The 27,931-nt window shown below is 40.8% G+C and overlaps 1 protein-coding gene across 1 annotated transcript; it reads left to right on the top strand.

Annotated features, from left to right (window-relative positions):
- Positions 1-272: 272 nt before the first annotated feature.
- LOC131444128 (kinesin-like protein KIF26B) lies at positions 273-25,613 on the top strand. Its single transcript, XM_058614288.1, has 15 exons — positions 273-597; positions 823-1,203; positions 4,983-5,447; positions 8,064-8,185; positions 8,375-8,546; positions 12,038-12,247; positions 12,655-12,748; positions 14,818-15,089; positions 16,036-16,213; positions 16,334-16,472; positions 16,713-16,872; positions 17,057-20,216; positions 21,384-21,539; positions 23,766-23,916; positions 25,000-25,613. Exons 1-15 carry the CDS (start codon positions 547-549, stop codon positions 25,001-25,003), a joined length of 5,715 nt encoding a protein of 1,904 aa, XP_058470271.1. The 5' UTR covers positions 273-546; the 3' UTR covers positions 25,004-25,613.
- The last annotated feature ends 2,318 nt before the right edge of the window (positions 25,614-27,931 follow it).

Here is a 27,931-nt window from a genome sequence, read left to right as displayed (position 1 = left end):
ACAAAACAATAATTGCAGGTAACAACATAGCACACATACAGCAACAACATACAAACATCTGTTGCCAAAACACTTTACCAAACTATGTTTTTATTGTGCATTATAATTATGAGACACATAATTAACACAGTAAATGCTGTTTACCTGTTTTTTTTCTATTGAGCATGTAGGGGATATTCTCCCTCACACTGCCTCTTGTGTATAACATATTTGTTTTTATTCTTCTTATTAAAAAAACTGTTGAGCGTCTGGTCCAACCTGCTGACTGTACTTGTCTGCTCTTCAGCGCCTCCCCGAGGACAAGTGAATCAATGCACGGTATACTTCTCCGGCGCGCTCGCTGTCTCCGTCTCCACTGTGCCACTGTCACCGCTCCATCTCTCACAGTCTCCTCACAGGCAGCCTCTGAGTTTGTCTCATCACTGTCCACCTCTGATCATCATGAGTGAAATGGTTTTGCTTCACACCCACGGAGCTTTGGCGAAATTAAATAAAAGCGCAGCCCGCCTTTGTTCCGGATATCTTTTTAAATATTAACAAGTTGTCATGTCATCTCTGACTGGAAGAGGAGAGAGCTCGGTCAGAGGAGCGCACTGGGTAAGTGGCACATTTCTTCTTTATCTTCCTCTTCACGTTATTAAAACCATGTTTGGTTTGTTGAGACTTTTATAAAAAGAACCACATTGTTGCTCTGTGAGAAAGAAAAGAAGAAAAACACTTGGGTGTGGTTACAGACAGTTGTGCATGTCGATTAATATCTAATTATCCACAGCCAAAACCCAACACGCATCATCCTCTTTATTATGATGATTTATTCCTCAGAGCTGTGAAGTGCAGCATCACTGTGAGACCACTGCTTTTTCTACAAGTGTTAAAGGAACAGACCGCTTAAAACCCAACAGGGAGCGCCCTGCTCCTGAGGGCGCCGGAGTCTCCAGACAGGGAGACCCACACCGGAATATGTACCAGGGATCGGACGCTGTCCCGGGCTCGTACATGTCCCTGCCCGGCTCCGTGGGGGACCGCATCAGGACTACTATGTGGTTTGGTGCTGGGAGCATGTGCAGAGGATCCAAAGCGAAGAAACCCGGCTTCGGGAGGTCCGAGGGGAAAGTTGCGTGTTGTGAGAAGTGCTCAGCGACCCTCGTTGCTCTGAAGAAACAGGCTCTGAGTCTGGCTGTTCACCATCACTTCTCCTGCAAGGTCAGTCACAGAGAGCCTCCGCTGGAGGACCGTGGACCGTGAATGCACCATCACACATGCTTTCTAATTGTTGTTGGAATAATAATTTGTCAGAAATGTGTTAAAGGTTTGGCATGGGCTGAAATAATTAAATAACACACATCACAGGATTCTCGGCAGGTGGTGTAGGGTCATAAATGAGAAACATATATAATTGAATAAAACAAAATTAAAGGTTAAAAATATTAGACTCACATTCATAAGCATAAGCTTTCTTCTGTCTCCACCCAAAATATTGTGTTTTGGCAATAAAATCTGGTGATGTGATACATTTCAGGTGTGATTATACACTGTGATAGATTTGGATATTATAGTTGATATATTGTGATTTTTCCACCATAACAATAAGACAAACTAATAGCAAAAATAACAATGTTATAGATACAGTTTTCTTTGTCTGAGGGGAGCGTGGAAGAGAGTCAAATGGCTGAAATCCCAACCAGTGGTCACACTCAGAGGATTAAATACTAAAGCACTGTCAAGAATATTTCCATATTTACATTAACATGTTTATCCATAATATTTTAGTGTATCAATGTTTTCTTAGATTTCATAGATGCAAATTATAAAATAAATCCACTTATTATTTACACTTTTAATGTTTTGCATTATAAATTATTTATATATATATACATACATACAGTATATATATATTTATACTGTATATACATGCATACAGTATATATATATATATATATATGTATACTGTATATACATATTCAGCCACTGGATAGTCAAATTGAGATTAAAATTTATTTTAAATGAGACTGAAATTAATAAAGATGGGGAACATTGCATATATGGCAGCAATATTTGGGCATAATTAAAGCAATTTAATTTTCCATTCTAGATATAGCATAAAGACAGTTTAAAACATTTAAATACGGCCAATTTAAGTTCTGAAAATGTGTAATATTTGGTAATAAAAACACTATAAACACTATAGGCACATTACAGTGGAGCATCAGTGTTTCCCGTGCTGTCTATTAGGAATGCACATGCCCACACACTTCTGCATCCATCCATCATTTGTCACCGCTGACATCCATCAAACACTCCAATCGACAGAGTAAACCAGTGTTGCTCCAGTGTGAGCGCTTTCAAATGGACATGAATATTTCATCTCTACATGCTTGCGTCATCCTCACAGTCCTCTCCAAGGAGGGAAGGCCATTTATTCCGTCCTCCTTCGAGTGGGATGGGGCATGCATGCAGTTAGCGTTGTAGTGTTTTTAGAGAGAGACCACAGTCCGAGCAGCAGCAGAATGGAGAGATTGTATCCTGTGGCCACAGACATGGTCAGTCGAAATCTGATAAGCCAGTCAGTTTGTCGCAGGTTTATTGATCTAACTAAGCGTGGTTTCTCAAAAGCATTGTGTCTCTGTAATATCATCTTTTAGAGGTATTTAAGTGTTTGTGATCTCGCTAAGATGGAAAGTCCTGTCCCCGACTATGTGTCTGTCTTTAAACCTTTTAATGAGTTGCTAGTTGAAAACTGAAAGTGGCACGATTTGTCTGGTATTATATATCAGCCCTTTCAGAATATGAATGACTTTGTTTTTATGGAACAGTTGAGCGCTCCTTCAGTGCTCCTCTGGGGGAATATGGGTCACTTGTGATGCACTGGCAGGATGGATGGAGTGGATGGGAGGGGCTAGAGGGTGACTGAGTCCATTGGACGTCGGTGGGTGTCAAGGACAGAACAAACAGGAAGTGACTGCACTGCAGGAGTGTCCAATATCATGATTTGGAGGTTGGATTCATTTTTGTTTAGGCAGGGGGTGCAGACAAAGGAGGAAAAACACACAAAAGCAAAGCAGTATTAGTTTGATAAGACAAAATGGAGACGGGGGGGACAGCAACAGGGTATAAGCAAAGCAGACAATTCCCTGGGGCCCTGACATGAGAGAGAGAGTGTCCCCAAAGAAAGAGTACCCCCCTTTTAACAGGCCACTAACACTGCTGCCAAAAGCTTCATCATTTCTGTAAGGTATAAACCATGAAGTGTTCCAGCGCTTCAGGGACTCGAGGCAAGTGGAGAAGGAAAATAAATTAATGAATAATTGATGACAAGGTTTAATATTATATAGCAGCAAAAAAACGAGTAGGGTTTTCAATTCAGTGCTAAAACAGCTGGGTCTTTAGTGGACCAGCTTCTGTCCAAGCTGTTAATACACAATAAGCAAATGTAATTCACTATTGTTTTCAATTTGTGGTTTGATATCATGTGGTCTGGGGTTGGTTTGATTTGATCAAAGGGCCCCAAAAAAAGTGCTTTGAAACGCACCAGAAGAGCATTATAATGTACTGTATGTTTTAAGTGTTAGAGGAAAGAAGATGTTAAAAAGAGATGAGTTAGTGACACATGATCATTGAATCATGACATCACAATAATACATTCATTTATATAGTACCTTTCAAAAACAAAGTTTAAATGTGCTTTACAACAGATAAGGCGTTAAAACAAAAGCTTTATAGTACAGTAAGATGTTAAAATAAGAAATAATAGAAATGCTATCTGACACACAACATAAAAAGACAGCAAGGATTTAAACTAGTAAAAACATGTTTAAAAGAGATTTAAAAGGACAGAAAAATGGGGCCCTAAAAGTGCCTGAAATTTCTAATCACCTCCAGTTTTCAAATGAGATGGATTTTGTTTTAATGGGACCCAGTGGAGCATTTAGAATACATAATCAAATATTATTTGAGGTAAGGAGCCAGAACAAGGATGACATAGAAGAACTGCAAACTCTTATTCATAGAAAGTAGCCTTCCTTATGCTCTTGTTTCTATGTTTTATAGTATTTTACCAACATGTCTTGCAGCCAGGGAGAAAATCTTCAGATTTCAAATGAGTTGGAAAAAAAAGAGATCCTGTTACTATGGCTGCGTGATGATGTGTCACTCTGTGTCATTCTCCATGAATTTGTCGTTAACTGCAGATTTCTGATTCATGACATGTTTCATGTGCGTTAGCGGTTCGGTCGATTCATTTTTTTGCTTACTGCTCTAATAAAGATGACGAGGGTTGTTTCAATACTACCGACACAGTGATTACTTTGCTAAGTGCCGGGACCGCCCACAGTGCCGTCCCCGGGCTCAATTTTCATATGCACAGTAATCATTTATGTAATTCTCAATCCTGATACAGCACATTAGCTCATAGTGGCTTCATAAGCTTTTGGAAAATCAAGCTTAGATCATAACGCAGACAAGTGCAAACTCTGCAAAAATATAGAAAATCAAGTCAGGAGTATTCAACACTTAAAGCTGTAGTGCGTAACTTTTAAATATAAACTAATGATTGAATGAAAACTTTGTCACAACTCTCTGTGTTTTTCAGTATCGCAGTGTTGAGATATCATGTTGCCTGGCAACATTCCCGTGCTGCACATAGGAAGTGATTCATTGTATGTCAGGACAGACAGAGCAACAGCAATTGTACGAGTAAAGTGAGACAGCTGCAGAGAGTTTGGAGAATGACTGAAAACACAAACAAGTGCCCAAGAAGTGAATTCTACTGCTCAGTAAGCCCAGTTGTTCAACAATTCAGTGCTGCTGCATACACACAAACTGGTCTGATAGTAATGCTTGACAGACCAGAGTTTCTGATCAGGAAGACCCAAAAGAGGCAGAATGATATTAACAACCACACTCACTAAAAATCATGTCCTGCAGCTTTAAGTCCGATTCCTGTTTGAAATCCAGTAATTCTGTCTTCTTTTCTGATCCTGCAGGACTCAAGTGACCTATCAGCATTTCTTAATGACAACCTCCGCGTCCACAGCCGCTCCACCACTGAATGCAGGGACAGAGACAGGGAGCAGGGTCAGTGTTCAGCCTGTGGTACGAGCCTGAACCAGCTCAAACATGAGGCCATCCACCTGGCTCTGAACAGGGGTCAGTCGCTGGCTAAGCCTCTGCCTGAGCCCAGCCTCAGCAGCAGTACACTGCTGGGACTAAGTGAGACAAGATATGGGGATCGGGGTCTGAGAGAAGCTGACATGGCTGCACATCAACCGCATGTTCAAACCTACAGTCCACAGAGCCCCAGGACCCCTCAGAGAACCCCTCAAACCCTCAGACGCAGGGGGCTCAAACTCCCCAACCAGGATATGGACCGCTGGGTGGAGGAGCAGCAGCTCATCACTTGTAAATCTGTGTACAATCCTGATGGTGTCACCATCTATCGTTACCATAAGGTAGGCTTCCCTTAAAAGCTTTCTCTCGACCAATAAATCTCACACAACACAATCCCCAGTGAGGGTCCCCCTTTAAATGAGCAGTGTGGGTGAAGTATGTTCTTACGGGTACTTGTGTCAGCAGTGCAATGATTTACAGAGACTAATCAGAGCCTATTCAGATCCTTTGGCTTGGGCCGTTGTTTAAAAGTACTTTTGCTAATGGAATGGAATCGGGTCATGATTTAACCCCATCATAAAAGCCAGTGAGTCAAAATGCATTTGTGATCAATAGGGGGGTGGTCATATTTAACAGGGTGGTTTGTGATATGCATTACTGTGATGGAAGTCAAAGCAGATTGAGCGCACACTACTTTCCAGCTCCCAATGAAAAAGCTTTTAAAGTGTGAACAGTTTTTATACTGTATGATGTTGTTAGGTGAGTTTTTGTGGAGTTCTCCTTTTACTTCGAAGGACAAAGGGAAAATCCAAATATCTCAACATTGATGCACTATTTGCCTCACTTAATAAAATATTCATAGACATCACAACAAACCATTTGCTAAACCACTTCCTTGAGCAGCATTTTTTTCAGTCACACTTTAACAACAGACACTTATAAGCTTTGCTTTTCCCCATGAAATGAAAGGGTGGATTTTGTTTTAAATGTGTCTAACGTTGTGTTGATGTGCTCTGGTGTAAGCTCGGCATATTAGCATGTCTGGCTAACAACGCTGTTACGTCCATTAACCTAAGTAACCTAACACTGTACTTTACACAGAGTAGATTTGTGAAGTGTTACATTAAACATGTGCTCATGATAAAACACGACAAGCTAACCTGAGCTAGGCTAACGTTAGCAGCTCTATTAGCCAAACACATCAGTTAGTGGTACTTATTTCTTCATTTAACTTAAAGAAGCAACAAAATACTTTCACATAGTGGTTCCAGGTGTATTATTATTGACAGAAAGATGCAGCAGTGGTTAAGACGTGAGTAACAAGGGTATTTTCCCTCCTTCTGTATGAAAAACAGCATAAATACCCGGTGAAAGCTAGTTTCTTCATTGTCTTGGATGCAGAACAATGCAACTTCTTTGAGTTGTAAATTAACCCCTATTTTTAAATGGAAAAAAAAACATGTCCCCATTGCCAAGACAGTAATCGTGAAGGCAGGGCTTTTAGGCGAACTATACAAATGTGGATGGTCAAAGTACACCATGATATTATTTATAACAACATAAATAATATCATGGTGTAACAACAACATAATGATAAGTTGTCTTCCAGCTTTAAAAACTATTTGAAATGACCAGGTCGACTGTACATCACAAAGTATACCAGTGTTGTACAGGACCATGTTATTATATAGCATAATTTGAATTTTTTTAAATGTTTATAGCTGGTAAACAGTTATGTTTGGTTTATGTACAAAATTACATGTTTACACTTTCTTGATATTTTTGGCCTCTTGATTTGTTTTGTTTATTGTTTGACTTAACTTTAATGTTAAAAGAAAAAAAAATGCTATATATTTACAGTATATAAACATGTTTACACATAAACAATATAAGAGCAGTGCTTTTATATTGAAGGGTGTGAAGTAATTTTCATCCAGACTAAAATGGCCTTTAGGGCAATGTTGTAATTACCCTGTAATGTCTGGTCAAATTCAACAATGCAACAATTCTACTCACATAAAACTGTCCTGGTTTGTTCAAGAAGAAATTGTCTTGGCACGTCCTGTATCAGAGCAGATCAATACAGGTTTATGCATCTGAGAGGAAATAGTAGGAGAGTAGAGAAAAGAGTAAGCAGACAAAACAAGCAGATGAGAAGGAAGGGAAAAAGTTAGATGATGGAGTGGCGAGTGGGAGAGAAGAAAACAAGATAATAAATGACCACGAGAGCAAATCAGAACAGGAGGAAGGGAGGAGGAATTACGCAGTGCTTGTATTTCTTTTACATTCAGTATTAACAACATCTTTACAATTTCACTTTAGTCTCATTCAAAATTACGACTGTATTTCTTCTGCCATGGCATTAATTGTCATTGTTGGACATTATTATGAGGGAAAAAAATTAGCTGCCTTAAAAATGTGTGAGACACTGATGAGATGTGGAGGTTTGGAGCGGAGCAGAAGACCAATGTCATACAACAACAGTGACTCTGAGGCCTGTGGCGAGGTTCTGTTACTTCACGTTGAGCAGCAGCAGATGCATGCTGAATAGGTCATGTTGTGTACACACACACACACACACACACACACACACGTTATGAATGGGCAAACCACACACTGTGAAGCAACGACTGCGAAAGTGTTGGAATGACTTGGAACATGACTGCAGGTTTGTGTGCCTGTGTCATGTTTGATTCATGTTTCAATTCGAGAGGGCAGTCACCTCTGCCATCACAAGTGCTGCCTCACTCTCCACACGCTGCGAGCCGCACGGCTGTAATATGACTTAATGATTCATGTTTAACCCAGTGCTCTCTCAGCCTAGATGCCCTACTTCAACACACACACGCCCTGGGTTTCTCCCCAGAGTATTTCCCAAGATAATATCCTCTCCTGGAGTGGGTAATGGTGGGCAATTACAAATTTGGATTTCTATAATGAGCTCTCTCTCCTGATAGGCTGCAGGTGATGCAACCCAGGGCTGTGTTGATGCTGGGCCTGTACAGACGAGCTCCAAGATCCCTCACATCTCCAAAGTGGTCAACATCGCCAACACTGCTGCCATGTCCTTTCTGGCAAAGTATACATATATATATATATATATATATATATATATATATATATATATATATATATATATATATATATATATATATATATATCTACTCTATATGTGAAATATAACAGCAAATGTCTATCTGCATCCTGACTGTAACGGTTTCATTAGTGGTTTCACTGGCATGTCATGCTGCCTCCTCTCCTCCTGCAGAGCGGCTGAGAAGCTCAGCCTGACATTGAGGAAAAAGGGCCAGGCATCTGATCCAGCTCCCGCCCATCTCTCCACCTGCTTCAGGGAGATTGTCCAGAAAAACCCACCATCAGTTCCCTCCTGCCTGCTCCAAGCTGCCACCAGAACCAGAGACTCACCCAATGTTGGCAAGGTAGATCCTGCAGCTTCACATTCCAGTAGACTTACAGAAGATTTTTCTGTTTTTAAATGGACCACTTTCATACGGATGTAACTGGGTTATAATGCCAATAATCCTTTTGGAGCTACTTGATTATCTAAAGGCATAAAGCAAATCATTAAATTGGTTTGGGCATGCTGTTGAATAACTATGATATGAACAAAAGACAATTTCCATGGAGATGAAGATTGTCAAACTAAAATCAACCTCATTGGAGGAAGTGGCTCGTAGCCAGTCATGTTCCCTAATGAGCCTCCAACTGAACATCCTTGCTGTAACAAAACCAAAACAGATTCGATTAGAAACGGTGCTCGTTTATCATATGTCATCAGAAACACACCTTATTTATTTAACCTTCAAAGTAATTACAGTATCAGGGGCAGCCCTCAGCCATTATCTGTGCTCACAAAGGTCAGCGCAGCTTGTATTCGTAAAGGTTCGACTGATTCAGGCTTTTGACTTCATATCATATATCAAGTCAAGACAGCCACACAAAGACCATCACAAGAATTCTGTGAAATGTATGTGAAAAGACCTGCTATATTCAACTTCTACTGACTAGCCAATGAAAACATGAAGCAGCACATGTAGGCAAAACACAAACTGAATGCTTATGTGGGATCTGTTGCCTCTTATTTGAATTTTTCTCGCACACATAAAGAGATTGCCAATACACGTTAATGCTTGTTGTAGCCTACGATTCAGTATGTGTCAGCATTGTAGACTCTGCATGCTTTATACTTGATTACTTAGCCACGTTTATTAGATCCATGGTGCACAGTGTGATTCATAATGGTCTTATAAGATTGATGAAATCTCACAGTCTGTAGGAGGGTATTAAGCTGCTTTCAGACATGGACTGAAGTCCAAACATATCCCTGAAATTGTATAGAGTGGCTGTATATGTGAACGCGAACACCCTCAAAAGTCACTTTGGACATTCTCCGGCTCGTCTCCCGCCAGCTTCCTCACCAAATCCCTGGATAACGTCCATGTAAGCTCATGTGTGAACGCAGCAGGAGAAACTTTGGATTATACACAGTGAGTGAGTTTGCAAGTGTCTTGCCTCTTTTCCTGCTCAAGGCAGACGAGGAGGTGGAGCCTCCACCTCCTCGTCTGCCTTGAGCAGGAAAAGATGTTCCAGAGATTCTCCTGCTGTTGTGAACACCTCTGACCCTGACAATCTCCAGCTCTGGCAAATGTTTGGACCCAATTTTCTGCACATTTTTCTGAGATTACGCTTGAAAATTGGTCTACTTTACTCTCGAGACAAGAATAACAAGCCTGGAATAGTGGTGTGAATGTGAAAGAATATTACTCCATCTTTACACCACCTTGGAAGTGTTTTCACCACCCGTGTTGCAGAGTAACAAGCTCACAGTCACTTTGGAGGAGATCCTATATCAATCCTCTTTCATGATACACTGTAATGTGGTGCTAATGTCTCCATCTTGTTCCTCCCCTCCCCTCTCCTCTCCTCTCCTCCTCGGGGAGAAACTGGGGGATCAATATGGCTGCCTGCCCTTCCCTTGTCTCATAGATGGACTCTTGGGTTTAGTCTAGAGTTACAGATAAGGGCTTGGATAGACCCCGCACCTGCCCGAGCACTCAGCTATGTGTGTGTGTGTGTGTGGAAGAATATACATGTGTGCGGGAGTGGAGGAAGATTTTCCCTGCTTTTAAATTGATCTCTTGAATAATTTAATCCTCATAAATAGAGTTTGACACATGTTCAATAGGGTTGCATAAGGTATAAAAATTATGAGGGGGGAGAGAGGGAAAAATCCTTCACTGGAAACTTATGTGGCAGATGGAAAATGGCTGTCTGGTTTTTACATCGTCAATGGCGGATGATGTCATGGTGTAATGTCATCCTGTTTTATCTGGCCTATGTGCAATCTTGCAGACCTGAATCCCCGATTATGAATGACTTAATAACTGGTTTACATACTATAATACAGCATATTGTCCTTTGTGAGGTAAATGCTGCCTTGACTTCCTGCAGACTGAGACGTATGAGCCTTGTTAAACGCTGTCAGAGTCAGGGTCTAACTTAATTTAAGACCTTAAAGCCTCTAAATTCTAGGGCTTCCCGAACAGAGCTGCATTAAGGAATTAATGTCATGACATGCGGAAATATAAAGCAGGTGGTATGCCTCACTATGTATTTGTAATTACATGCAGTTTCTGCATTCACTGGATCAAGTGTCTATTCAATGCAATCAAAAGGAAGCAGGTTTTTTATCTCAAGGAAACATTAAAGAAAAATATAAAGTCTGTTCTTTGTATTTGTGCAAATCAGTTCAAGGCTCTTTATACAATCAAACTTTGAAAGCTCTTAACAAACGAGCAAAGCCCTCTTTTCACTGTCAGATACTGGATAAAATAATCTAAATCTAATCTAAAATAATAAATACTCTGCTTTAAAATGTTTAGATTTGTTTTTGGCCCCACCCACAAGGTAAGTATTCCATGAGCTCCTTTAGAATGTCATTTATACTGCATGCGCTGGACTTTACGATTGCATTTTGGTCGTTGGCTTTTTCTGCTGCTGCAATTAAGTGGAACATATTTGATGATGTGAGAAGCTGCAGGTGTTTCCACACTTTTAACGACTTATAAAGTCTGTTAAAAGCTGCTCAGCTCTGCACTCTTTTTGTGACTCAAGATTAACTATTCATTTGATTTTCAAGCATACATCTGTGATGTACTTTATATTTACGTTTTCCTTGTGTAAATGCTGCACAAGCAACTGCACATGCAAATCAGTTGTAAGCTATAGTCTGGTACGGTGCATCAAATGGTAACATTTATTTTCTAACTTTAAACTCTTCCTTTGAAATGAACGAATGAATAAAAACATTTTTAAAAATGATGTCATTTGCAAATATACTGTAAGTAACAGCCAAATGCAGCATCATTATCTCACCACACCCAGTGCTTAAACCAAATTATTTTTTCCAAGGTTCCCATTTCCAATTTACAAACTACTCCATGCCTCATTCACACAGTCTGTCCAATAGTTTGCTCTCTTTGCTACATATGACATCATGCTCTCTCTCTATATTTACAGTATATATATATGTATATGTGTATGCAGTATATTTAAGTTTCCTCTGAAATCAGGATGCAAAGACAGCAATGTTAGAAACGCACCAAATTTGATATGAAGATATTTGGTGTTTATGTTCAGAAATGACTGCTGGTCCACTTTCTTTCTCAGGCTTCCTCTGAAATCACTTGCATGCGTATTTGTGAGTGAGTCACATATTTGTGCACACTCTTTATTCAACAGCCACAACTATAGCTTCTTATTAGCATCTCTTAATCTCAAGAAATACTTGTATTGTTTACAGTACTACTAAATGTACCTCGTCAAATTAAAAAAAAAACATATTTGAAGTCATCTGTTTTTCGTATGTAACAATCAACATGATTCTCCTTCTAATTTCCTTTGAATACAGGTCAAAGTCGTGCTCAGGGTAAGCCCAGAACAGTCACGGGGCCAAGGCCAACCACCTGTTCTCCAGATTGACCCGTCTAAAAAAAGAGTCATCATAATGGAACCAGTGAGCAACAGCCAACCACCCACTGCAGTGATACTCGGCAGGGATGGCAAAAGTCTTCTGAGAACATTCAACTTTGATGCTGCATTTCCTCAAGAGTCAAGCCAGGTTTGGTTCCTTCTGATTCTGATTAATATTATTTCAAATGGTTTCTGTTTGAGCTCAAAATGACTGATCTCTCTTGATGGATTTGTTTTACATGGACAAATGTTGTGCATTCTGTGTTTTAATATTGAAAAGGCATTTTTCCACTTCTACACCACATAATGGCGCGATTGCTCTCCCTGTCTGATGACCTGAAAGCTGATAGGGCCTGGATAGCCACCACAATCTTACAGTCCATCAATTAAACTCAACCTTCTCCGAGCTCTGCTTACAGTATCTGAGCCCAGGGGAATGTAGAGAATCAGCATGCATCCCTCCTCCGCTTCAGCACTTTCATTTCATTGGATGCACTTTTCCAGTGTGGAGGTGAATCACGAGATGCTCTGCTGTCCTTTGTTCTCTCCGGCCAGGCTGAGGTGTGTGCAGGCGTCTTGGCTGATGTCATCCGCTGTGTGCTCAGCGGCAGCGATGGATGTGTCCTGGGTTTGGGGTGTGCTGACGTGGGTGAGTAATCGGTCACTGTGTGAGGCCACGGGTTAAAATCTCAAGATGGGAGTGGGATGCTTTTATCTCAGGGGCCAACGTACCCTCCCCTCCTCCTGCTCCTCTGGCCCGCTCCTGCTATCATTCACTCTTTCATTATTGCTTAAACTTCATGTCTCCCTTTTACATCTCTGTCCCACTGCCAATCCTGATACACTCTCTTTCTCCATTTGTCCTTTCTCCATCCTCTTTCCTTCCCCACAGTATAGTGACCTAAAGTGTTGCCATCCACTCGGTCCTGCATTACCATTCGTCTTGCACCTGTTACTTTGTGAATAAAAGCCTATTCATTAATTATACAATACATGTGCTTTAAAAGAAAAAGCCAGCCATTCCTCACAGCACACCACAAAAAGACATCAGCGCTGTGACTGTGGTGAAAGATAATGATCAGGAAAAAATAATATTTTATTTTTCTGACACACCAAGCTCAGTGTGCAGTGGAAACAAAATGGACTGTAATCCATTGCTATTACAGAGATGGAACCCTGCACTTAGCATCAGTGAAGGGGTTTAATAGACGTGCAACACACACACACACACACACGCAGGAGTAAGGACATGGTCTCCTTGGAGCTGCTTGTTCACATGACGCCACTCTCCGTAAATCTGATTGAATTAGTTGGCCAATTCAGACTACACGTGGCCCACAGCCAGGGGGATATCAATCTCCTCCACAGAATACTATTCTCTCTGAATAACGGCAGGCAGCTCGGCCTTTAAATCTAGTAAACCAATTCCCCTATCCTTATTCAATTTAAGTTTGGATACGACAAAAAAGGATAAAAGCGCGACTCACAACTGATGTGGGGGCAAAAGTGCAACAGGACATCCAGCAAGGCACCAAACCATAAGAAAATCTGTTTGTGAGGATGTTTCTGAATACCTGTGTCGGCTTTATTTGGGCTTTTTTAAGTGTTCCTGCATTGTATTTCGTATCAGTGCATTTCTGCCATTAATGATACCATATTCTCTTGTATTTGTCTTCTCTCAGTGTCACAGACACGGTCACTGCTCACCTCTGACCTGCAAACTGCAGCAGACATGCTCACATTATCAGATGCTTCTTCCTTTCCTGCCATTATTGGGCATTTTAAAAGGGGGTATAATTGCCTGGGTGGTACATACTGTCACCCCTTAGGCTCCACTCCCACAATGCACTATGACAGTGACAAGACAAAAACACCAACTTCCACCTATGACCAGGTCAACTGTAGTAGTAAAAATGCCGTGGTCTGTGGTCCACCCTGTATTCTCAAACCACTTTATTGCCTTGGTGCAAATTGCACAGGACATAAACCTCTGTTCAAACAAACAAGATGCAACACTATTTAAGATAATGCTAAGCTTACCAGCTGCTAATAGTACTTTCATATGTAGCGTACAGAGTTAAAGGTCCAGTGTATAGGATTAAGGGAGGGATATATGAAGAGAAATTGAATTCAAGGGTATTTTCAATTATATATTATGATCTGAAAATGTTTGTGTGTCAGAGGGAGCAGATCCTCCTACATGGAAAACCTTTGGCTTTTAATTAGCCTCAGTGGTTGATGTTTTTATGGCCATTCTTTTATGATGTTAGCTTTTTATCTCCAGCAAATTGATGCAGTTTTATGGGTCGTCTTGCCCTTGTAGCATTTGAGATTTCTTTTGAAATGTTAAGTGAGATTCTGTATATAAAATGTATGAATATATATACATATGTACTGATAATAGATAATTGATAATAGATGACACACTGGCCCTTTAAGAATGGTTTTCATTATCCTCACATAACTCTAAAATTCCACCGTTTTTTTGTATTTGATTGTAAAATAACCAGCTTGATGAATAATGGAGTAATTGAAAAAAACCAAAAAACTCCTGTAGCTCTTTCAAAACAGCAGTACAAATACAGAAGTCCTGTCGTATCTCTTGTGTGTTAAGAGATTGGTGGTATTTGTGTGTATACTACGGGGTGGACATTTTAATATGCTTGGCATGGTATTTATACTGCATGGATGCATCATTTGTTCCATTGTGTACCTCAGGCTCCTGGTCCAGCATGGTGGGGAGTGATGAGAGCGTCCAGAAGCTGGGGCTCATTCCCTGTGCCATCTCCTGGCTGTACAGCACCATCGAGCGGCGGAGAGAGAAGACCTGGACTGACCTGACAGTATCAGTGTCTGCCGTTGAGCTGTGCTGCGGAGAGGAGGACACGCTAAGAGATCTCCTGGGGGAGGTCGTTCCTTCTGTGGGCAGCGTCCAGGATAGCCCGAGAGCTCGTATCAGACTCCAAGAAGATCCGGTCTACGGGATACAAGTAGGATTAATCACACTTCTTATTAGAAAGAAAAAGGGCATAAATAATAGTATAAATTATCAGTGCATTCTAATTTGTCTCGTGAAGTCTTTTTAACGATTCATTGACACTAATTGGTGGTGAATTTCTTTGAAGCACAATTTCTCCTCTAAAACAGGTTATTTTCTGGCATTTTTAGCAGTCTAATCAATCTCTGTGAACATAAATCAGCTTGTGCTGCATCTGAAAACCAAAGAGCCAAGGTTATTTCATTTTTTTTGCTGCCCGTACTAGTTTGACATTTTCTTGGCTTTAGGTTTGCTGGCAATGTGTCAGAGTCTCAATTTGAAAATTAGCTCACAGAGGAGTGTTATTTTATGGTTGTTTTAACAGCCATGAAACTGAAAATGTGCCCATATTCCTGGAAAAACTTTTTTGGGGGTCACAAAGAAACGTCCATCCATTTTCATAAGGTGGCATTGATATCTGGTGTTTTACTAGATTTCTTTAATGGGATCTCTCCTCTGTAGACATGGTATGATTACTGTCAGTTCTTATTAGGAATCAGCGTATATAATAGACTACACCATATGTGAGAAGATAATGCTGGTAATGAGTGAACTCTATTAGATTAGATCTGATTACATTATGAGTGAGCAGCTCTCTCCTCCCTTGGACTTGTTTCCTAAATGCATGGCAGAGATGTCTGTGCATTTCTCAGTATTCCATCAGTAAACATGAACACTGAGTGTACGAATGAAGCCGTTACAACAAAGTTTTTACAAAGTGCAAACTTCTACAGATCCAAAGCAGTTCTTTAAATCTGATATTTTTATAATCTGGCATCCAAATTTGCTTTGTTAGATAATTGTGAAACACACCCTGCAGTTTCTTCTGAAATAAGTCATGAGATCTCCTGTCCACATTTGATTTTCTGACTCTTTTTTGTCTCTTCCAATCCTTCCAGCTACGTAACCACAACCGGGTGAAGGCCCCCACTGCTGAGCGAGCAGCTTCCCTGCTGGACGTGGCCATTGCAGCGCGTCGGCACAGTGACTTCATTACGTACCTGTCCCACACCTCCATAATGTTCTTCACCCTCCATGTCCAGCCCCCTCGTACAGAGAGCAGTACCATTGGCAAAGGTTGTAATAATAATATATTCACTCACTCAGTGATGCTCATTCATGCTAAATTTTCTGTTTGCCCATGAATTTTCTTTCCATAGTTAATCCAGAATTTTAACCTTCTTCTGCTCTCTGTAGGTTCCCGTGGCCCCACTAAGTTGACCCTGATAGATGTGTGTAGTGGAATGAGCGCTATGAGCAAAATCAAACCCCCTCATTCTGAGCTGGGCCCAGTCATCGTGTCTCTACTAAGTGGACATAAAACTACGTCCAACAAGTAAGACCGTTTCTTCCAAATATTATTGGTGCAAATGGTATGGTAGACATTAGTGTGGAGTCAGCTCTATTAATATCTTGGCAGTGACCATTAAGCAAATTATTACCGTTAGTCCTGTAACTTTTTCTAAAAATAAACCCATAAGGCACTCCAGCAACTACATTAAAAGTGGCAGGAGACTGAAAGTGATTGATCCGTTCTTTTAGTTAATATGTGGAAATATTCACCGTCTCTGCGCAGGAGCAGTAAGTTGACGATGCTCCTTCGAGAGTCCTTGGGTCATACGAACTGCCACACCACAGTGATCGCTGAAGTTGCTGAGTCACTGTCACACCTTCAAGAAACGTTATCCACCATCCAGCTGGCAGCACGTATTCGCAGGACACAGAAAAGGACAAAGGTACTGTCTATGCCCCCTAGTCTATTGTATATCATGTTTTAATTAGTGGCCCATTTTTTTATAAAGAAAATGAAGGTTTTACCAATGAATTTGCTTTAAAATTGGTTGTATTGTTGCATTGATTTGTACGTAAATTGATGATCAAGATCTAGAACTAACAGCATGATTCATTCACATTCAACAGCAATCCACCTCATGCTCTCCTTGCGGCAGGAGTCTAACAAGAGAAAAGAGAGGGCCTCAATCTTTCTCCCTTCGGGCCTTCCACTCCACTGATGAGGTTGATGTTGACATCCATCCTCTCCGTCTTCGGGGTGAACTAGATGAGCATTCCAGTAGTGACCAGTCTTGTGATACAGTCATCCAAATAGACTCAGATGGCTTCATCAAGTCCAAAGGAGCACCAAGGCGGACACAACCTGAATTTGTGCCAATCATACCGTCTTTGCCTCCCAACAAACCTGACTTGGATGACCCAGAGTTTACTGCGCTCCTACAAGAGCTTCTGAGAATCCCTCAGCTGCAGGGGGAAAAGAAGGAGGAAAATGTTCAAGGCCATATGGATATGCTCAAAGCAGACATGAAGCCACCAGAGAGGGATTGTCTTAAATGTGAAACATTTGCTGAACTTCAAGAGCGTTTGGGCTGTATCGATGGAAGTGAGATACTTGAAGTACTCAAGTCTTCCTCAAAAGTCCCTCGTGTTGACAATGTCACAACCAAATCACATCACAAAAAAGAAGCAGGGAAGCAGACAGACACCAAATCGACCCACTCGTCAAAAGTACCACAGGTCTTGATGAATCAGGGGTTAGGTTGCAGTCAGCCCCCTGAAGCAGAAAGGAAGACAGATAGTGCCCTCCCTGCAGACAGTTTCCAAAGAGAGGATTCAGGTTTGTATGACTGTGAGGAGTGCAGTGCAGCCAGTTCAAGTGAAGAACTCTTGAATCAAACACTAAGTCTGAACAAGACCTGTTGCTTTGAGTTGCCCAACAGTGGAACTCTGAAGTTAGGTGATAAGCTCCCTGCTCAACCCTCCCTCCCTGCTGATATTGCTGCAACTAATTCCCTTGCACTTCAGCCCACAAGAAAACAGCCGAGTCCTGAAACTGCTGAATGGTCCAAAGCAGACAAAAGGATCTCACCAGTTGGTAAGAGCTCCCCCATATCTCCCTCATCCTCCTGCTCATCGTCACAGTCCGTGGCTACCGGTGCCATACACAGGGATGTCTTAACTAACTTCCCTACAGAGGGTGTTAAGGAAATGAAGGCCACTATCACAGTCACTGTTCAACAGCCGCTGGACCTAAATGGTCAAGATGAACTTGTCTTCTCTATGGTAGAAGAGGTGACCATTAGTGGAGCATTGGACAGAGGAAGAACAGGTGGAAACATTATTTGTATCAGAGACAATGGGCAGTCACAGGGACATACTCAAGGCTCTGTCAATGCTCAACCAATCAGGATAATCAGCAATGTCAGTGAAGAATCTGTAGCTGCAGCTTCCTCCAGTATAACTAAAGGCTCTGTTGTTCAGGCTGCAGTCTCAGAGGCTAGTGCTGAAAAGCCCCAGCATCAGTGCCGAAGGGAAAAAGGGTTCTTACCTTCATTTATTAATCCCATGTTGATTAATACAGATGAAGATTGTGTTTTGGATGGTGCTAAAGAAAAAGAAAGTCCTTATGATACAAACACAGGAGTAAAGTCAGGGTCTGAGGTCAAAAGAAATACTGTCAAATGTCCAGAAGATGAAATAAGTCATGTAAAAAGGAGTGGAACGTTTGCTGCTGACACTCATGTCAAAAAGTCTGACAAGTTATTTGACTCTTTTACCAAAATGTGTTATGATTCAGTGATTTTGGAGGATTCTGCCTTCTGTGATGATGCAGCAGACTACAAAATGTGTGGAAAAAAAACAAGAAATACAGACAGGAGACACCCAAGAGACAAGGAACATGTTTATTCCAGCTCCAACTCTACAGGGAACTCAGAGGGGGTAGAAATGACCTGCAAACGTGTTGGGAATGCCCCCAGGAGAACTGGTGTTTCACCTGGTTGCCAAGAAACTGCCCCTGCTTCATGCAAAATGGGTAGTTTGCCTAGAGGCTGGCAAAATGCCAACCACCAGGACGGTCACATGGCAGACAACCACAGAGACCCGAGGGAGGTGACATCATCCACCCCATGCAGCCCAGGAGTAACACTGGAAAGGAGGCAGGGCAGACATGACTCTCCAGTGAACCATAGCCTCCACCACTCCTCTCCTCGGAAATATGAAATAGAGTATAGACAGGAAGCTAGTAGCTCTTCAAGAACGGGCATTGGATCTGTATCCGAGACCTCAAGTCCAAGAATAAAACATGATGATATTAGTGGAAGGTTGCAGTCACCCACTGAGAACAGCGGCAGGCTTTTCAACACTAAATTGGAGCAGCTGGCCTGCAGGACTAATTCCCTTGGGAGAATTCCAAGAGACTTTCCGACTCTGTACAGAGACAGTAGTAACACGTCTATGAGCTCTAAGGGGAGCTCCAAGGGAAGTTATGAAGCGGCTTGTAAGGGAGGTTATAAGGACATTAATGAGGGACATTGTACTTTACCAAGGGCTAGCAGGAGCCCCAGGAAGAGCCGTCGTTCTGACCACAGTCATCACTTCTTCTCTTCTCAGAGCTCTTTAGCTCAATCTGCCAAGCAGACCCATAGCAAGCTCTCTGCTGTTGGAAAACTCAAGTTGGCTACCCCCAAAGTCCGCCGACTGTCTGCCCCCAGCATAAAGAACCTCACTATGTCTCACAAAGGCCTACGGCAGTCCTCCAGTCGTAGTGCCAGTCTTTCTCCGGACAGTAAAACTGTTAGCTTTGAGCGGGGATCCTCCTTTCTTCCCTCTTCCCCTCCACGATCTTTTCAATCCATCAGTCGGACTCCAAGCCAGAGTTCCACATGTTCATCCACAAAATCTGTCATCCAGGGGTTTGTCAACGGCCGGATCTCAGACCTACTAAAGGAGAGGGTCTCCAGCCCCACTGCAGGAGGAGTGGATGAAATAACTCCTTTTTCCTCGCCGTACAGTCGGGTGACGGCACCACGGTCGCCTGATCACCTGAGTGGGCATGCGAGTGACACCACCAGTGTGCTGAGTGGTGATCTGCCACCCGCAATGGGGAAGACATCCCTGTATTTCTCCAACAGAACCAGTATGGTGAGCAGTGGCTATGGCAGCATGCTGAGGGACAGTGAAAACACAGGTAGCAGCGTCTCACCCAGAGAGTCTGTCAGTGACAGGAGCGGCTCTCTCCTCAGTGTGGGTCGCAGCAGCCGAGCATCGCGGAGGAAAGGCAACACAGGTAACTGGCAGTTATTAAACTGAACTCATGAATTTACACAATTTAAATAGCATTTCAAAAGTAAAAACTATAGAAATATTATAAAACAAATTTCTTTATACATTGTTTTTTTTTTTTTTTACATTAGAACCATTCTGATGGTAAATTCATACAAAATTCACCTTTTGACAAATTTAGCATATGTCTATCATGTCTTATGGTATGATTAATTATATTCAACTTAAAACATGTTCATTTTCATGATCGTACATTCACAATATTTAGTCTTGTCATCTGACTACATGAAATTTTCATGTAACATTAATTGGAGACGACACATATGCAGTCAGACCTCATTTCATTACAGACATTAAATGTTAATTGCAGGAGGTCGCATCATTAATAGATGAACACTATGAAGGCACTTAGTAATGGAAGCATAACTGCAGAAAATTAAGATGATTGCATGGTGCAGTGAAATATAAAGATGGATGTGTGCATATACGTACTAACACTTAATTGCAAAAGGACGTATGTAGAGTGAAACATTTTATGACATTTTTGATTAAAACATAGTTAACATGGTGACAGAACTACTGGAGCAGGAAATAGACCAAGCTTCGATGGATGAACACATGAATTAAGTCTCCAAACAAGCCTTTTAAGTGGGTGAAATAATTCTGATGTACTTCATTTTGCATTAAATGCATTCTGATGAAAAGTAACACATGTACTTTAGACTTAAATCATATTCTTAATGTGTAAAGGTCCAGAAACAAACTGCATATCTCCGTTCTCAAATCGGCAAATGCAGTTTATAGAAAAATCACATCCTGCATCTCGACTATGATGAATAATATTTGAACCCTGGTAAGCAGCGTTTGCCCTCAGGCAGACTGTTGCAGAAGTGCACATGGCCTGTGTGTTAAAGGGCACTCAGGGACACGTCTTTATCACTTTCATTGTCACGGTGATGCATGATGCTTTTAGTGTAGACTGTTTTTTTTTTTTGACAGCGTAGCAGAGATGACTTTGTTTCAGCTGTAGCCGCCCTGTAGATGCATTAACCTCCTACTCTGCCTCATGCATTTGTTTAAAAACAAAACAGCACGGTGCTTACATTGCAGAATGTTTCACAGAGGGATAAAAGGGAAATATGTGTGTATTGTCTTTCTCACCTCACTGTAGGTTCTCACCAGCGGCGTCCCTCCCAAGATTCAACCACTTCCCTGAGACGCTCGACTAGTGGTCTGCGGTCTCACTGGGTGGATCGGGGAATCCCAGAGGCCTTTGAGATCAAGGTCTATGAGATCGACAACCGGCAGAGGATGCAGAAAAGAACAGGTGCTGGGTTTATTTAGACGTTTTTTGGAGGTTAAAGGGCATTACGCAATATATGACCTTTAGCAACCTCAGCCAGAGACCCATGGGACATTGGCAGACCAAATCCCAGCTCAGGCTCTTCTAGGGTCCCTGCAGCCTCTAACATCATATCAACACCAGGTTTGTGTCACAAAAAGTCATTTAACAGTTTTCTCTCTTGAGATTCTGGCTGGTTTGCAGCAGCCAGTGTGGTTTTGGACCTGATTCCTGCTGAGATTTTGGCACAAAATGTCCATAATCATAACTTTTTTATATTCTTACAAACCCCTCTTTTTTAAATCAGTGACAAATATAAGTAAACCAAGTCTTTGTGAAGGTTTTTAACTAATTTCAATTTTACACAAACCATCAAGCATTAATAACTTGGATTAGCTGCTTGTTGCCAAAGGAACGTAGTAGGAAAACCTGATGTTAGCCAATCTAGGCTAACATCTTAATCATTACAAACATGCTTAGCATCTGCTGTCACTGGTTGGTGAGCTGTCCATGGTACAGTGTATACTGCCTGTCAGCCAGTGTCAGCTGGAATTGGCTCCCCCACCCCCCCCATTTCAAAGAAAAAGCATCATAGAGCATGGATGGATGGATCCAGGGTCTGAAGTGCATAATGTATCGCTGTGAGCAAGAAAGATTCAAAATGTGGGAGACATCCCCTTTTTTAACCAAACCCACTGGGTAATTAAATAAATGACCATGATGAAAAATGAAAATAAATAAATACAATAAATCTGGGTAGTTATTCTGTTGTTGTGAATTGTAGAAGCATGACCTTACTTGGTTTTTTGCAAGGCTCTATGCAGACAACATAACATATGATTATCTTTAAAACCCAGCTCCAGTGGCTTCACCTTAATATTTTATGGGCTGCCGCTTCTAATTAGTAAGAGATCATAAATGGACCCTTAAAGATATCACAAGCAAAGACTGGTGGTACAGGGTACAAGCCGTCTCCTGACTTTAGGGTAGCATGTAGGGAATTGACCCTTGGTAAATAAAGGTTAAATAAATCCTAGCTTGCACATTGAGTCAAAATGTGCTCAAAAAACATGACCAGATGCACATGGTGATGTAATGTCCCAATGACAGGAGGTCTGGCCCCATGAGACCACTCCCTGCCTCCTCCGGTCTCAGACACGGCAACTTTGATACAATTTTAATGACCACATGGGGGGGAATTGGGTCAATGTTGCCGCTAAGAACAAAGACCACTGGAAATACAAATAATATAGAGCACTATAGGTAAATGACAGGAGATTTTGAAGCACATAGCACTCAGTAAGCGAATATCATAACATAGTAAATTATCTTTTAGGGTTATGGGGACTATGGTGTGGTAAAACATTAACACTACAGCCCATTTGATCCTTAGTGTACTTTTGTTTTCCATTGAAACTGTTCCTCCTCTTTATTGAGGTTTGAATGGTTTTGTTTTGTTTTTGTATCTTATGTTTCAGTTCCCTCTTTAGAGTGGATGTATGTGACATCACATGATGTTTACATGTAACAGATTGTTGTCTTAGCAGGGCTGAATAGCTGGGTAAAATATACAATGACATCCATTTGAATTTGTTATTTTAAACGTCAACAGGAATTCATTATTTGGTCCAATATTCCCTGTGTAATGTGATGGAGCGTTAACATGACACCATCAAAAATATTAACTTTATATTTCAATGCAAGAATGCAAATTAAAAGATATGAGAAGGGTTTCCAAAACATGTATATCACATGTTTTTAAGTGGTATATACTATGCATGGATCCATAATTCACATATTTTGGTGGTGGGGTCACTTTAGTCTGGGTAATATTGTCCATAATTGTTATATTATGGTGAAAAACCCTGTAACAGATTCACACATATATAGGAAAGAATGATTAAATACTAACCAGAACAGACAGGACAACTGACAGGGAACAAAGAAACAAACACAGAGATAACGAGGCACAGGTTAAAGCAATTAGGAACAGGTGTCGTTAACCAGGGAAAGTAAAAATAAACACACACACACACACAAGGGAAGAGATGCTACAAAGTAAAACATGAAGTAAACTACATACAGAAATTCAGAATATTACAAAAATAAATCCTGATCCTGAATTAAAAATTCATCAAATACAACAGAAAGTCCAAAATCTTAACAAATAAAGTTAATGACGTGTGTGTGTGTGTGTGTGTGTGTTTTCAGGGTCCGGCATGCTTCAGCGCCAAGCTAGAGCTTTTGGATCATCGTCAGCAGAGGATCTCAGAGGTCTGACCCAAATACAACAACCTGAGGAGGGAGCTGGAGCAGGTCAACCACAACCTCATCCTGGAGCCTGCCACATGGAACCAAGAGTGTCAGTGAATTTATTTATTCTTTCAAAGCAACAAAAAAAGCAGCCAAAAAACCAACACATAAAACAATATTTTTACACCCCTAAAAAGAAAAGTTAATACAAGTGTATAGACTCTACAGATTTGGATACAAACAAAAAAGCAAAAATATGCTTTTAAGTGTCTCTTTAGGCCCAAAGTAATATTTTCAATAATATTTCTTATGGCGAATCATTCAGAACCAAACAATTTTGAATAAGTCAGCATGTACTGTCAGAGAAAGCAACAAAAACACAGCAGAGAAGATGGAATCAGACACCGTTTAAAAAAAACAAATAAAAAATAAAAATCAGATGATTTTCTTAGTCCATAGCAATTTAAACTCCTTATTCCTTTGTGCAGGACACCCTAATGACATTATGGCTGGAAACTATAATGTAGGTCCAATGCCTTGTATGAGAGTCATGACATATCAATAGTTTGGATATCTTCATGTGACAAACACCACATATGTTGCTAATTTTGTGAAATGAACAACAGTGGGATTCAACATTTTTTTATTCTCCACTTGTGGAGCTACATCGTCAAACTGTTAAATGAAGTTTCTGTCTTGATGTTGTGCAAACAGAATAAAATAAAAAGCAAACAGAATCGATACAGGGATACAGGGATACAGGGATAAAAGTCTAGAATGAAATTAAACAATATTCAATTCTGTGCATTCAAGTTCCAAGCTGTTGAATGAAATATTCAAATAGTGACATGACTGTTTGAGTGATATGAATAAAGTATTATTTGAATAAAGTGACAGTTAAAATGAAGTGACAATTTAACGTTTAAAATTACAATTTTTAATAGTGTATATTATACACACGCATTTTGTCCCCTATATTTAACACTGAAAATCACATAATCACATATATAAGTGGCTGTGACTGATCTAATTTAATCACTTTTCCCACAAATGATCATCTTTAATCTCTTAATCTGCAGATACATTGTGGCTAGTCTGTGTTTTCCCTCTCTAATCTTTGCTTTGCTTAATGTTGTCTACTAACCCAGACACAGTAATGTGCTTCACTTATGTTCTCACCGTCCTCCCTCAGTTGACCTGTGGCAGACGTTGGAGGTGGTGACGGCTCGGCTGGACAACAAAGCTGCAAAGCCAACGTCATGATGCTGCTTTGACATCACCACTGAGAGGCAGCATAAGAGGAGAAGGTGTGAACAGAGAGACTTCATGCAAACTAAGGCATCTTTTCCTCTTGGACGCTTATGTTTTATTTCCACCACTTAAATCTTATCTCTTATCTTTGCACACACTTTATGTTCCACACCACGCCATCACCTGTGATAGCTACCTAAATGAACAAGTCCTGGATCTTGAATGTCTTCACAGTGGGGACAAAGCTCAGAGACAGTTGACAGGAAGTCTCCACTCACAAAGGGCTGACACTTGTACAAAGCAACTTGATTCTCTTCACTTGTAAGTCTTTTTTTTGCCAGTCACAATAAGGAGTAGCTTGTTTTTTGTTGTTGTAGGGCTGTGTCATTTGGTCACATCGCAATAAAACATTTAAAATCATTCAATATCAATAATTACTCTGATAAAGAGCAAATAATTGAAGCTTCATTTTTCTTCCTGAGTAAAAGTTGAAGAAATTGTGAAGCGTTTCACAAATATTAAAGATTAAACCTTTAAAAGAAGTGTTTACATGAACAAATCAATAATAATTTTAAATTGCGATTGCAAAATATTATATTCCAAACATCAGTGATTGTTTTATCACCTGGCCCTTGTTTTTTTTTTTTTTCAGAAAAAATAAATGTGGTACATCCTAAATTCAAAGCATTATTTTAATTAACAGCAAAAACCCCACAAAACTGTCACCAATCTGATTTAAATTGATGTTGTTCTTTAAGTGCAGTTGTATGAGTTACAAACAGAGGCTACGTTCACATTACCAGACTGAAATAACTGTTTTTTTAGGACTGTGTTGACTCAGTTATGTCGTTATTTATAAAATCCTTTTTTTTCCTTATGTCCTGCTGGCAGCCGAGTGTTCCCACCTATATCTGGCTGGTTCTAGGCTCAGGGAGTGCACACAGTAACACGTCTAACATGCTTATGTGTCACTACCTCATACATCCACACATACAAAAAACAACTGATCTATCCCTTTAAGAGATTTGTCTTAATTCACGTGGTTCTGAAATTGTCACTTTGAGTTTATGCTCAAAAGGCTTCGTAGAGTAGAAGCTGATGCATGTGTGTGTGTGTGTGTGTGTGTGTAGGTCGTCACAGGTCAAGGCCCCAACATTATGCACTTTTTTATAAACTAGGTTATGATGTCAAGCGGTTTCTGGGAAATGTGATGCAAACATGTACCTCACAGTCTTCAAATACACGTTTACAGGATTCAGGAACACTTCACTGCACATTTTACTGAGATCTTTGCTTTCTTATGTTGACATTGCCACTCGTTTTATGATCAAACTGACTAATTAAAACTTGAATAAGCCAACGTACATAACCGTGTGTGTCATTTGAAACGTTAATTTAGGTTTTGCAGCAAAACTCAGACTAATGAAATTGTTCGTCTGCCTTAACGATGACGCCAATTGTCATGCAGATGGTAACCTGACACTAGTTTGTATATAGACTTTGGTGACTGATACAATTATGGAAATAAAAGGGAATTTCACATCTTTAAACTAATGTAAGAAAAACGTTTGTTCCATGGAGAGTGTGCTGCGTTGATGTGAACATTAGGAATCAAAGCTTCTGAAGCTGATAGAGGATTTGAGTCGAGGTCTCTGTACTTAAAACCAACCCCAAAAGACACCACTGTGATCCCCCCCCCCCCGTCTTCAGATGTGTGGACTGTAATCAATAAACTGGCTGCTATAATACATTAGTAAATATTGTGACTGAACAATAAAAAAAAAAAACGTGGCTCTCAGTCTAATGGAGGTGTAATTACATTAAAGGTATAACGTCATTGTGTTTGAAGAGCCTTGTGGTTCTGAACCTCTGAGCCAATCAGGGACAAGGTGCAGATTCAGAGTAATCAATACTAGCTTTTCTACCTGGATCGATGCACTTAGACGTACACAGATATACACTGGATGTTCGTTTCTGTGAGTCTGATTAATCAGAAGGTTGTACTACGTTACGCGGCTCTCAGCTCTCAGTGTTTGTAGAACACGGCGAACTGTGTGTCCTTTGATTTGTGAAATTAAAAGTAATAGTGTTTCCACTCATGGTCTCATCCTCGTATGTTTGGCTGTGTGTGGCAATCAGTGTGCATTTCATTTGAACGTAAAAACACACACGTGCACAGCTGCTGTTGTTGGGACGATGCATTGACTTCCATTCAATTGGATTATCCTGAACTATGGTCAGATCACAGGGACACATATAGGCGACAAACAACCATCCACTCACTACGGCCAATTTAGAGTAACCAATTTACCTAATCCCCATATTGCATGTTTTTGGACTGTGGGAGGAAGCCGGAGAACCTGGAGAAAACCCACGCACACAGAGGGAGAACATGCAAACTCCATGCATGAAGGCCCTTGTTCCGACCAGGTCTCAAACCTGGGTCTTCCTGCTGCAAAGGTAAGAGCACAACCAGTTAATGCCAAACCCTAATCTTAGCCCTAAACTTAACCAGTTCCTCAGATATGAGTTCATGCCACGTTAGGGCCAGGTTTTGGTCTCCATGAGGACTACTGGTCCTGAAAAGGTCAGCGTTTATGCTAGAAAATGTCTTAAAAAGGTAACAAATACACACACATTTGTGTAGACGTAATAACACTCGTAGACATAATGCATTCCCTAGCTCCTTATCCATCACAACTAAATGCCTAACCCTAACCCAAACCTAAACTCAATTATAACCCTAACCCTGAAACCAAGTATTAACCCTCAAAAGGTGACAGAAGGTGAGGACCAACCAAAAACCGACCAACCGCTCCTCACTTCCCACTTTTTTTTGTGGTTCTGACAACGACACAAACGCTGACTTTCTC

The sequence above is a fragment of the Solea solea genome, chromosome 17, assembly GCF_958295425.1.
Source record: "Solea solea chromosome 17, fSolSol10.1, whole genome shotgun sequence".
NCBI classification, from domain to species: Eukaryota; Metazoa; Chordata; class Actinopteri; order Pleuronectiformes; family Soleidae; genus Solea; species Solea solea.
This window is presented reverse-complemented; position numbering and strand designations above follow the sequence as displayed.